At 37.2% G+C, this 12,516-nt stretch overlaps 1 protein-coding gene across 1 annotated transcript in view; it reads left to right on the top strand.

The window, feature by feature from the left end:
• Positions 1 to 12,516, top strand: part of AFAP1L1 (actin filament associated protein 1 like 1) — a 507,629-nt gene that overhangs the window by 290,537 nt on the left and 204,576 nt on the right. Inside the window, exons 8-9 of the mRNA XM_044069203.1 lie at positions 1,650 to 1,829; positions 11,590 to 11,682. Coding sequence (XP_043925138.1) covers positions 1,650 to 1,829; positions 11,590 to 11,682 — 273 coding nt within the window. The remainder of the gene's footprint in view (positions 1 to 1,649; positions 1,830 to 11,589; positions 11,683 to 12,516) is intronic.

Raw genomic sequence — 12,516 nt, 5'->3', positions numbered from 1 at the left:
TACAGTGCCCTTTTTGGTATGTACCTTTACAAGCACCTACAGCAATTGGAGAGACCACAAAGCTTCCTCACAAGGAAAAATTTAAGGTCTTCAGCATCTGTCCTATGAGGACCATCTGAAATCACTGTCACTTTATTCTGTTTCATACAGACTGCTCAGAGGTGGTTTCTGCCTTGTATATAAGGCAAACTTTGACCTTGCTTTATGAAAAATGCTGCCTATCCGTAAGTCAAATGTTGCATGGGTTACTCACTCTAATGGCCTTTACCTGGTATGTGGCAATAGAACCTGCTGGAAGGATAGCTTTGTCTCCCAGAGGTTACCACAACTTTGGAACAGACTCCCGCTTCACGTCAAGTACAGCACTTCATTGGCCCCCTTCATACACAATCTGGGTGATTGGATGGGTAACCGTACGTTCACCCCAGGGGTTCCACCTATGTCCCTCTTGGAGAGGGGTGGTAGGTGTTGATCATGGAAATAAGGGTAAAACCTTTCTGGGCTTGTAAGGGCCCTAACATTATTAGCCTAGTAACCTCCTATAATCCTATGTGGGACTTGGAGAAATTGCATATAATAACCTAAGTTAATTGCACTTCTAAACAGTATACAAATTCTGGTTCACTGATTTACATTTAAGTAATAGGCTACAACTTCTCATTTGCTGCCTTATTTATTTATGTGTCTTTGTTTACTGGGAAGGTCTGAATGAGTAATAATCCATTTTCAGTGGAAGCCCGGGTAGAAAAGCTCCATTTGCTTACATTGCATTATACTTTAAGTTCCAGTTAAACACAGAGCAGTTACATTTCTATTTAAATTTATACCTGAACGGTAGTTACATTTATACATTCTAAGATTTTACAGATGTGGAAGTTACCAAAGAGAAAGCAACTTAGTGGATTGTACATGCAGAAGTTATGTATAAAAATAGTTTTGTCATTTCATTGAGAGGTTGATTGTATTCTGTTTAAGGAGAGTATCATACAGTGAACACAAAGTCTCAAACTTGGAATGAGCATGTGCAGGACCAGGACTGACTAAGATGTTTAAGCAGTGGTTTAAAACTGTTGAGTTTGTCAGGGTTTTTGCTTTTGTGGGGATACTTTTCTAGAGTTTAGCAAAACACATTTAAACTTCTCATTTGCTGACTTACATTTAATGATTTGGGTACAACTTTTTGGTCACTGACTTACATTTAATGACTTAGGTACAATATTTTGTTCACAGACTTAAATTTAATGAATAAGGTAACTTAAATTTAATGAATAAAGTACAACTTTTTGTTCACAGACTTAGTTAATGACTAGGGTACAACTTTTTGTTCACTGACTTTTGTTTAATGAACAGGGTATGACATTTTGTTCTCTGACTTGCATAAAATGAATAAGGTACTTTTGTTCACTGACTTACATTTGATGACTAGGGTAATAGCTTCTTATTCTCTGACTTACATTTAAGTAACAGGGCACAGCTTCTTGTTCACTTGTTTACATTTAATGAACAGAGTACAATGTCTTGATCACTGGTTTACATTTAACAGACAGGGTACAACGTCTTGATCGCTGGTTTACATTTAACGGACAGAGTACAACATATTGTTCACTGATTTACACTTAATTAACAGGGTTCTTTGATGTTGTTTGCAGTGCTACAAGAGATCAAAAGATGTACAGCCGAATCTGGAACTGGCTCTTCATGCCTGCAGTGTCACATATGTGCCAAAAGATGGGCGGCGAAAAAAGCACGAGCTACGGTTCTCCATGGCTGGTACTGAGACCCAAGTACTGGCAGTGCAGAGCAAAGAGCAGGCAGAGGAGTGGTTGAAGGTACAGAAATAGCTGTCTTATTATTTTATACTTTATTACATTCCCATATCTGATCCACAAATATGCACTGAGCTGGATGTCACACATGGGGAAAGCACATTCAGGCATATATCCCATCTTACCAGTTGTTTGCCTTTGTAAAGTACATTCTGTGAATGATGTGGAATTATAAACAGTGGCATTGCTGTGAGCTTTTCATCAGTGATTCTCATATCATACTTAAGCCCAAATTGGTTTTGAATGTACAGTCTGTCAGGATGTATTTTCTAAGGTAGCTGGTACATGCCTGTTTACGCTGTGCATCTAATTACTTCTGAATGAGGGTGCCACAGTTTTCTTTTCAAAGGAGGGTTCCAGATTTTTGTTCCTTATTTTATTAACTCACTATCAAGCCCCATAATCTCGTAGTATGCTCAACATATAGTAAAATGTTAATGTATACATATTTTTTGATCAAACAAATATGAGAAATATAAGAAATAAGCATGTTTACCTGTTGATGATGTAGCATACATTTCCTATTTGGCATATATTTCTTAGACTTTCTGGCCAGCATTTTTGGCCTGTGGTTAATTAAGTTTACAGATGACTGAAAATTGTGTGGTATTACTCGAGCTTCAGCTGACTCACAATTGCCCCAACACTGCTTACACCATGTTAACAACTGGTGTAAGGACAGTTTTCTCAAATTAAATGTAAAAAATGTAGCATGGTTCATTTTGGTAAACAAAACAGTTTCACTTACCATATAGGAGATGCACCCCTCCAGTACGACACTGTTGACAGGAGTCTGGGTATTCTTGTTTATAATTCTTTATCATTTGGCCATCGTGTCTCCACAGTAGTCCGGAAAACCTTTTGTCTGGCCCGTCTAATTTCCAAAGGCATCATCACTAGATCAAAAGAAGTCTTAATTCTCCTTTACTCATATCTTATCAGATCTGTTATTGAATGTAATGCACCTTTTGGCATCTGTTTATCTAAACAAGTCACACAACTTGAGAGACCTCAGAAATTCATAACTAAAAATGTCAGTGGCCTCAAAAATCTTAAGTTATCAGAAATTACTCTAAACCTTTTCTATGTACTTAATCTCTTGTAGACTTCTCCATGGAGATCTGTGTGTGGCCTTTCTTGCCATAAAAGATGCAACATCAAACTCGGTTAAAGGAACTAAGCCTTCATCAACAGATAAATAAGACATGTTAGTGTGATAGATTCATATCACAATGGATCCGTCACCTCTGGCTTCCACTACATATCAAGCAGAGTAGCACCCATACCACCTTCAAGGTACACCTAGATAATTGGATGTACAGCCTGAAGTCTCCTGGTCTGTCTTGTATTGCCCTCCTTGAAACTAGAGGGAACTTTTGAATAGGGTCCTTTTGGCTAGGATTAAATGGGCTGCAGACCAATTGCCTAGTACTTACCTCAGAACCTAAGAACATATGCTTCAGTTCTCTATTGTCCTACCCTTAGCAGTGCTCACCACCTGTATTTGGCATAACGTAAATTTGTTTTAAAGACTCCAAAGACAGCAGACTAGAGTGTATATGTGTGTTTGTGTGTATGTGTGTTTACTGTAAGATATGTAGAAAATATATTATGGATAGTTGCAGTAGTGAACATTTTTTTGCAACTGTAAATAAGAGTGAATACTCATAGGAGTGAAAATTCTTATCAATTGAGTTTTTGCCAGCAGCCTTCTGTATGAGATTGTGGTGTAGCAGGGTCAGGGAATTTGCCCTTATCCCACTGTTGTGCGATCTCAGAGGTGGTATATATAACTAGCGGGGGGTGCAGGGGGGTTGCCCCTTGCAAAAGAATTATATATATTTTTTCGTTATTTTCTATCATTTTAGTTTCATTATAAAATGATTGTCCTTTGTTACTTCTCTCTTATGGGCATTCAGTGTTTGATGAGATACTCGTATGAATACACTTATGAAAACCCACCACTGGACCAGTAATCAAGTAGCCTCAATCCTCACCACTGGCAACAGTGGGGGATGTTCACTGTAAGGATAACAGGTACACACACACAATTTCCAGATGCAGCTCTCTGCATCAAGTGAAATTTCCCTTAAGAGCACACAGAGACCACAATCAGTTCAGGGCTGGTTTCTCCCTCTTTCTCCAGGTCCTCAGTAAGACTCCCCACCGGCACAGCTATAGCATTGAGCCCTTAGCCAGGATTCCAAGCCAAGTCTTCCAACACTCTCTGTCTAACCAGTGCTTTGTGTCCCTACCCAAGTAGCTGACACACACACACACACACACACACACACACACACACACACACACACACACACACACACACACCTGGGAAAAGCTGGCACAGGTTTACTAGCTATGCCCCCTTCTGCCCAGACTATAAGGTAGTTACCAGTGCCACCAGAACTTCTTATCAGCTACTTTAAGGCCCTTAACAAAGGGTGTCCAATTTTACTGTATAATATTAATTCTAATATAAATGGCAGTTTGACCAAAAGCAAGACTGTTAGGAGTGGCCCAACAGTGTCACCAAATAAACATGCAAGTACTCTCAGAACTTAAATATCTCTACACAGCTCAGCCAAAGTTAAAGGTTTAAATATATTTAATAATAAAAGAAGAATACAATACTAAATATATAGTCACATGATAGAGTTCAAAACCACAGGAAATATTTAAAATAACATTGTAGTACAGGCTCACATGAATAAAGGAAAACATCTACATTAAGCTTTACTATATTCCTGACTGAATCTAAGAGAATTATACTATTCCCTAGAAACTTACTTCATTAGAGCAAGGCAGATGTGTGGTGAATGGGTCTTCTTGTTGTCAGTTCCAAGATATAATGCAGAATGCTATGTCTCACTCGAGACTTCTCAGAATAATATCTAAAATATTACTGCTGGGATAGCTTGTAGAATTACATCACCTCTTGTCATCTGACTTCTAGTTTCCAGGCCAAAACCCCCATTGCTAGAAGCTGGCAGCATTTAGCATCTACCTGTAAAAATATATAGAAAAGGCCATTACCTCAGATCTTTGGTAGATGCTGGAAGTCATAAAACAATTGCATTCCTTCATGCTTCAAAAGTAGCAATTAGTTCACTTCAAGGACAATACAGAAAGCTTCCTTGTACAGACTCTGTGTCTCTAGATACATTGAAAACTTGAGAGATTGCCTCTTTGTGGCCTATCTTTTATGTCAGAGCCTATAAAATTTTTAATTTCAAATATTTTTTCTAAAGTTTACTGTATCCCAGTTTCCATTGTTAAAATATGTACATTTAAACAGTTACATTAGTGCATGTACATTTCTATTCGCTTCCAGTAGGGCACACTGTGGTTACATTTCAAACAGCACTCTGCAAATACCTTTTCAACACACACATCTATACAAGCAGTTTGATATACACATGACACACAGTTCTAATACGTTTGTAACAGAAGCATCTGGTATAAATAATTTCGATAAGTCACCAATGACATATAATTATTTACAAAATTCCAGCTAGCTGTGCTGGCAGTTTCTCCTTTCGTCACTATACTTTGCAAATAATGAAACACCCAAATGTCAGTGTGTTTAACATTAACACCCCTTTGTGCATGCTTTGAGGAATAACCTCAAAGAATGCAACATTTAAACTTTTTTTTTTTTTTTTTTTGCAGAGAGCCTCACACACCCTGCATATTGTTTGTTCTAACTTTTAGGTTTCACAGTCCCTGGGGAAAAGTCATATTCCCCAACATCTGACATTGTGTGATCTTCTGCAGCTGTTGACCATCTTTCCTGTCAACCAAAGTGTGCTGACAAAAGAGAGGTCATGCTCACATACACACACACACACACACACACACACACACACACACACTTATGTATATGTATGTGTTGCAGTTCTTTTTATTTAAAAACACACTTTTAGTAGAATTTCTGTTTGTTGCTGTGCATTTGCTATACTGTGTGACTTGACATTCCTGTTCCACATAAACGGAATGACACATCACTCATATTTTTCTGCCTGAACCGAAGTGTATATGTATTTACCGATTGATACTACTTTAATTTCATCTAAATGTACATTTGATTTTTTTCATTCTTCTTTTTTCTGGGTGATAATTTGCTTCGTGCCATTACATCAGTTGTGCCTGTTTCATTGGCATCATGGGAAATCAGCATGAATTATGCAAGATTTTGAATATGCAGATGTGTGGCATAGGGATTGATCATGTGACTAAAATAAATAGGTATGAAAATAACTGAGCCAAGTAGGGGACATTTTTTTCCAGAGTGTTAACATGCAAAAGGGCCTGTAGGTACTCCTGGGCCCATTATTCCTGAGGTCAGAAATGTACTTATTTAAAAAAAAAAAAAAAAGAAGAAGAAATTTACTTCTAGGAGCAGCAGAGTTAGCAAATGCATTCAGTCTTCATTTTGCACCAATAAGTGAAAACATTAGGCACTACCATCAGAGTTTATTATATGGCTTAGGTGATAATGCTACACTAGAATTGGTATTAACTCTTTGGCAAAAATAAAGATTGATTCTAGACCAGGTCAAAACTGTATGTCATCTTAAGAACATAAGTAAATCCAACCAGTCAGCCACAGCAGCTATTGTGTAAAATCATGGATTTTATTCAAAGAAGGAAAATAAAAACATAAAAGCAATGCTAAAACACAGGTAAGTGCTTTTGCGTCTTTATAAACAGGCGCTTCATCAGATGTGATGAGCATGTCTGCAAAAGAATGTTTGCATGTCTGCAAAACAACTTGACTAAATTGACCATTTGGGCACAGGAGATTAATATGCTGATAAATACATCAACAACTAAGCATATGAGATTTCGGAGACATAAACAGAAAGGCGAATACTTATTTCAGCACTCAGTGATTAAAATTGTAGAGTCATTTAATGGGTATTTGGGTAGATGGATAGATCCAGCTTTGAGTTTTTCTAATGATATCAACCAACTGGTAAATGATAACTATAGAACTATAGGTTGTATAAAAAGATTTATAAAGTCTAGGAAATCAGAAATGATGCAGTCATTATTTGTTAGTTATATTAGACCCAAACTTGAATATGGTATAACAACATGGAAATCTTATAAGAAAACAAGCACAAGTAAACTGCAAAGAGTACAGCAGAAATATAGCAAGGTTATCCATGGATGTGAAATTTTAAGTTATTATGAAAGACTAAAGTATCTGAAGTTGTACAGTGTCTCATGATAGATATTTAAAATGCGACCTTATTCAGGTGTATAGGGCATTTAGAGACTGCTACTTCTGGAAATCAAAAAGTGGTAGAGTCACCAGACAACCTATGTAGAAGATTCTGTAGAAATGAGAAGTGTACCGATTGGTTCTCTAAGAGAGTAGCTGATCCATGAAATAGAGTCTAAATTACATTAAAGCAAACAATAGTTTAGATATTTTTAAGAACAGCCTTGACACTTAATATGGAAACAGCTGTTTTGGTTTGTTGGCAGGCTAGAAGGGCATTTTTGCCCGTGCTAGAAGGGCATTTTCGCCCATGCTTGAAATGTTTGAATATATGCATGCACGTAACTACAGGCCAATCAGCCTAACATCACTTACCGGAAAGTACTTTGAAAAATGCCTTTTAGAAACAGTTACAGCAATGACACAGTTGAGCCTTTAGTGGATATCTGACAACATGGCTTCATAAGGGATAGGTATATATTTACAAACATTACATAAATTCACAACTCTTGCATGTTTTGCAGTGGATTCTGCTGTTGGGGTTATCGTGGCCTGTTTGGATCTGTCAACAGCATTTAACAGTTTAGCACATTGTGTTGTTATTGATTCAGTGTTGAAATTATGAATAAACCCTAATATTCTTAAGTAGATTCAAAATTATGTATTTATTTATTATTTTATTTGACATTATAAACCCTGATATTCTTAGGTGGATTCAAAAGTAGCTGAATGATGGATACCAAAGAGTAAAGATCTGTAATAATTTTTCTGATTGGAATGCTGTTCAAGTTGAGGTCCATCAGCGGTCAGTGCTGGGCCCTGTATTATTCAATTAGACCTTCTTCTATTTCCCAACATCGTACCCCTATTGGGTAGTTAAGTATGCTATTATATAATATTTGGGGCTTTTGTGACCAGTGAGGTTTATGTGCATACATTTAATAAGTGTTTAGAAAGTGCATTTAAAAGGCTGTATTGTGTTTTGGTACACCTGTTTTCGGGGTATGTGTTGTCCAGGTGTTATGAATCTTATTGTTTTGGAGATCTATAAAGATTTAAGACTTACTGTATGTAGTACATAGAACCCAGGCATTGATAACTAAATCTAAAGTAGTGAAGGTGGTTGGACCAATTCTTAAAAATTTTTATCATTAAATTTTGCTTTTTTGATTAAATTATTTGTGACATATGTAAGACTGGTCATAGAATATAATTCACTGTTTTCTGTTTACAGCAGATGTGATTTGCTTATACTTGAAAATTTACACAGAAAATACTCAAAGAGAATTTTGTGTATTAAGCATCACTCTTGATTTAAGATTATAGAGCATTGGACTACATTCCTTTAAGTTATCAGCTCCTGAGAGGAAAGCTGTGTTTGGCTTTTAGGGCAATGTATGAAGAGTTTTGTACACTAATAGGTGCTGAGTTGCTAGAGCCTAAATTTAAGTTCAGAGGAAGCAAGTACACAGTTAAGATCACTAAGTGTAGGAATACTGTAAGGTCTAGGTTCATCTCAGTTTGTGTGGTGCACTTCAGTAAGTGTTGGACTACCTTAAGGTCTAGGTTCACCTCATTTTGTATAGTGCATGCACTTGTGCAGTAAATTACCATTATACGTATGACAAGCTGACTCAGTAGCAAATTTTCAAAACTTGTTAGATGAGTGGATAGATCAGATGATTCTGCGTTTTAATTGGCCTTTGGCTCATACACAATTACTAAAAACATTATAAGTACCACTAGCAAGAGTTGTTTTTTAGCTGTGTTTTTCTTGAAATGAATGGGCTTCCTTTTGAAAGCATCCAAACACTTTTCAATAGTCCACACAATGTACTGGCACAGGGTCTTCAGGCAAAGTGCATTTGTATTGCACAAAACTCTTGCAATATCTTAATGAACTGAGTCTATCTTCTTCTTTTTCTTTTGGCTTTTCCCAGTTAGGGCTAACCACAGCAGATCACCTGTCCACTCATGATTGGCAGTGGAGTTTTACGGTGTCGAGTTGCCAGCCCGATGCCCAACCTTCCACAGAAGGCACACACATGCACCTCCTCTCGCCTAGGGCAATTTTGTAGAGTGTCCAGTCCACCTACAGCATGTCTTTGGGATGTGGGGTGAAACAGGAACTCCCGGAGGAAACCCACACAATCACAGGGAGGACATGCAGACTCTGCACAGAAGGCACCCCAGCTGAGGATCAAACCGGAAAACCTCTTGCTGTGAGGTGCCTCTTGCTATGAGGCGAATGAACTTAGTCTATACAAAGGTCTAAAAGGCAACTACTTCTCCCCTGCAGGTATAAAGTACTACTGATGTGTAAATGGATGTTAAAATATAGGAATGCTTATTGGCTAGAAACAGTTGTTCAGAATAAGAAAATGTCACCTTTAATCCAGGTATGCAAGCAAAGTCATCTTTTTAGATATAAGAAAAAGCAAATGTGGGTCTTACTTGATCCTTATAAAAATGAGCAAAAATGTTGCTTCATCTGAAACCACTCACTTGTAATATTGTTGGTAAGATATGCAGGAAACTTTCTGAAGCCAGTGTAATCCAAAGAGGAACTTTGGGGTTGTTATCTTTTATGATAAATAGTGAGAATTCACTTTGAGAGGCTGCTTAAGTTTATTTAGGCTTTTTTCCTGCTTTGTCAAGAAAGATTGTTTTCATTTGCTTGCTCTGATAACAGTCAAATGTAAACCTTCTTGGAGACATCAGTATAAGAAAAACTATGCCAAATGTTTTTTCTCTTGCCTTTTTGGACTAAAACACTCAATATGATGGAATAACATAGATAATTTTATATACTGTATGCAAACCACTTCTGCATTTGGTTGCTTACCATTATAGGAGTGTCATAGAAGTGACTGGTTACAGTGGGAGTGTAAATTGTACTCTGAAGTGGTAAAAACTCATGCCAGTGTTCTAGACACTAAGCCTACATGACTGTATGGGTAGGAGAACTGATAGATTTGTGATAGCATTTTACAGCTGGAAGTTTTTTCCTCAATACACCTGTACGTTTTTCTTTGTTGTATTTATTCCATAGATGAGACACCTAGAGTCTGTGTGTGTGTGTGTGTGTGTGTGTGTGTGTGTGTGTGTGTGTGTGTGTGTGTGTGTGTATCATATGCTTGTCTCTGCCTGTCTTCCTCTCTTTTTATAGGTAACTGCATGCCAGAGCTAGTATTGCAACATAACCCTGTTAAAGAACACATCTGCTATGGTCGCTGCTTGCTCAAAGTCAGCAGTAGCGCATTCTAGGTGATCATAGATTAACCTGCTTCCCAGTGTATTAAATACTATTTTTACTACTGACCTTTGGTTACTTGTTTGAAGGCATAGCACAGACTGATTAACATTTTAGGGGAACTGCACCAAGCATTTCGTTTTTATTCTGTACTCTACACCTCACTGAGCTCAAACTCAGTGAGCACCCGGCTCCCTAATGCTGAACTCCCCTGGTCATTGTTTTCCATATCAAATCATTACCAGTGTGCTTCCTAAGTGCTGTCAGGGTTTTCACCTTTCCTATTTTTTGTTGCTTTTAGTTGGCTGTGGAGTTGGTGTATATAAATCAGGAGGAGGCCTTCTTAACCCCACACACACACACACCAAAAAAAAAAAAAACAACACTTAATTTTTTCATCAGGTTGAGTTTTCTGCCGGTTGATCAGAAGGAGATAAGACCTTGTCAGTTTGAAACTTGACATTTCATAAGTGAATTAATCTAGCTCTGATACTTGGCACTAGATTTTATTTTGTTTTACTTTTTTTACTGTCTGTCCCATTCTGTATGGTAGTGTCCACTGCAGCTCTAAAGTTCTTTCAAATTCCATGTCTACTTGGATATGGCATTGACTACAGCCTTTCCTGCTGATGTTGGATCTTCTTTTGTTTAAGAAACCATTTAATTGAGTTGATCTGCACCAGTCTCTGTGTAGGATTCTTAGACTGCATGCTTCCTCTTGACAGCCCTGCTTGTGTATCTGTTGACACTGATGTTGCTTGCTTTATGTCCGTCTGTTTGCAGTGCAGATACTCATGTTGTCAGTGCCTTTTTTTGTTCATTATTGTGTGGTGTTTATACTGCACAACAATGCTTCACTTGCTGGGTGGGTCTGTTTCTGCTAGTATTAGTTTCTTATCTTCTCTACAATAGGGACAAGCCAGTCTATACTCTTGTGTGGGGAATGTAATCACTTTAAAAAACATTTTCAGAACTGTACTTTTTTTACAGCATGTACTCTGGTTAATAAAACTATTTTGTTAGTATAATGATTTCAGAAATGGTTAAGTCCTGTGCTTTTCAGTGTTTTCAACTGGCATTAAAATGGTTTGATAATATTACTGGTGTACATCGATGTAACACTGAATGTGTATGGAACCACAAACATTACCGAGCTCTTGTGTAAAAAAATAATAAAACAAAGAGTCTGATACTATAATGTAAGTTTCAAAAATGTTATAATCCATCTACGTGCAGTCCATCTGGCATACTGAAAAGATGTTTTAACCTCTGTTTTTATGCAGGTAATAAAGGAGGTCAGCCACCAAGGCAATTGCTCTGTTAGAGTTGAATGTTCCAGATCTCCTGTTCTGCACCACAAGCTGGATTTGGATAAGGTAAGCATGTTGCACACTGAAAGGAGTTGCATTAAAACTGAACTTTTTTATTCTTTTAATGACCAGGTATGTTCAAGAGCATGTTTCTGAGGTGACCTTTGCCGTACCTGTCACTATTTTAGGGGTGTACAGTTTGCAGTGGAGGAAATAGGAATTAAACCCCAGGTTTGATGAATGTCATTTGTTTACTGAATCAGCTATCAAAGAATACTGGAGTGATACACCATTATGAATACCATCCATTTGACAGAGTAATTAACAAACTTCATGGATAAGTCAGCTATAAGTAACAGTGGAAAAATGCAATTTACAAAAGTAAGCCAGGACACTGGTTAATCTCGAATTACAAACAAAAAAAATAATTTAGAAATTATAGAAACAAGTATCCTTGGATGACAATTTAAAAAACACATGTGTTGATGCTTCCATCCATAGCAAGACTTCTTTAGACAGTGAAGTCGCAGTCAGGTCTTATGGACAAAAGCACTAACCGTAAATGACAAAATCTGATTGTGGATGGAGATGGTTTTACATAACAATTTTATTTTGAAATTTGGGGGAGTTATTTAAAAACAGTGTGTGGGGTGGCAATGGGGGTGCTGCCCGACGACCTTTGCAATTATGGGGCATTTTGGCATGTCCAGGGCATGCAATCTAACCGTGTTTTAGCATATTAAACTGTCATACAAGTACATTGAATTTTTGTTTATAAGTTTTAGTCTAAAAATGTTAGTTGGGCATTACCAAAATAAATGTAATATCAGAGTAGTTAATAATCTTTGTATGAAATAAGACAGCAGTTTTCACATACTTGCATTTAGCTGTTTTTGTTTT

Source organism: Protopterus annectens, chromosome 4.part0 (genome assembly GCF_019279795.1).
Source record: "Protopterus annectens isolate FY-2018-M chromosome 4.part0, PAN1.0, whole genome shotgun sequence".
Classification (NCBI taxonomy): domain Eukaryota; kingdom Metazoa; phylum Chordata; order Ceratodontiformes; family Protopteridae; genus Protopterus; species Protopterus annectens.
The sequence above is the reverse complement of the archived record's forward strand: the minus strand, read 5'-3'. Positions and strand labels throughout refer to the sequence as shown.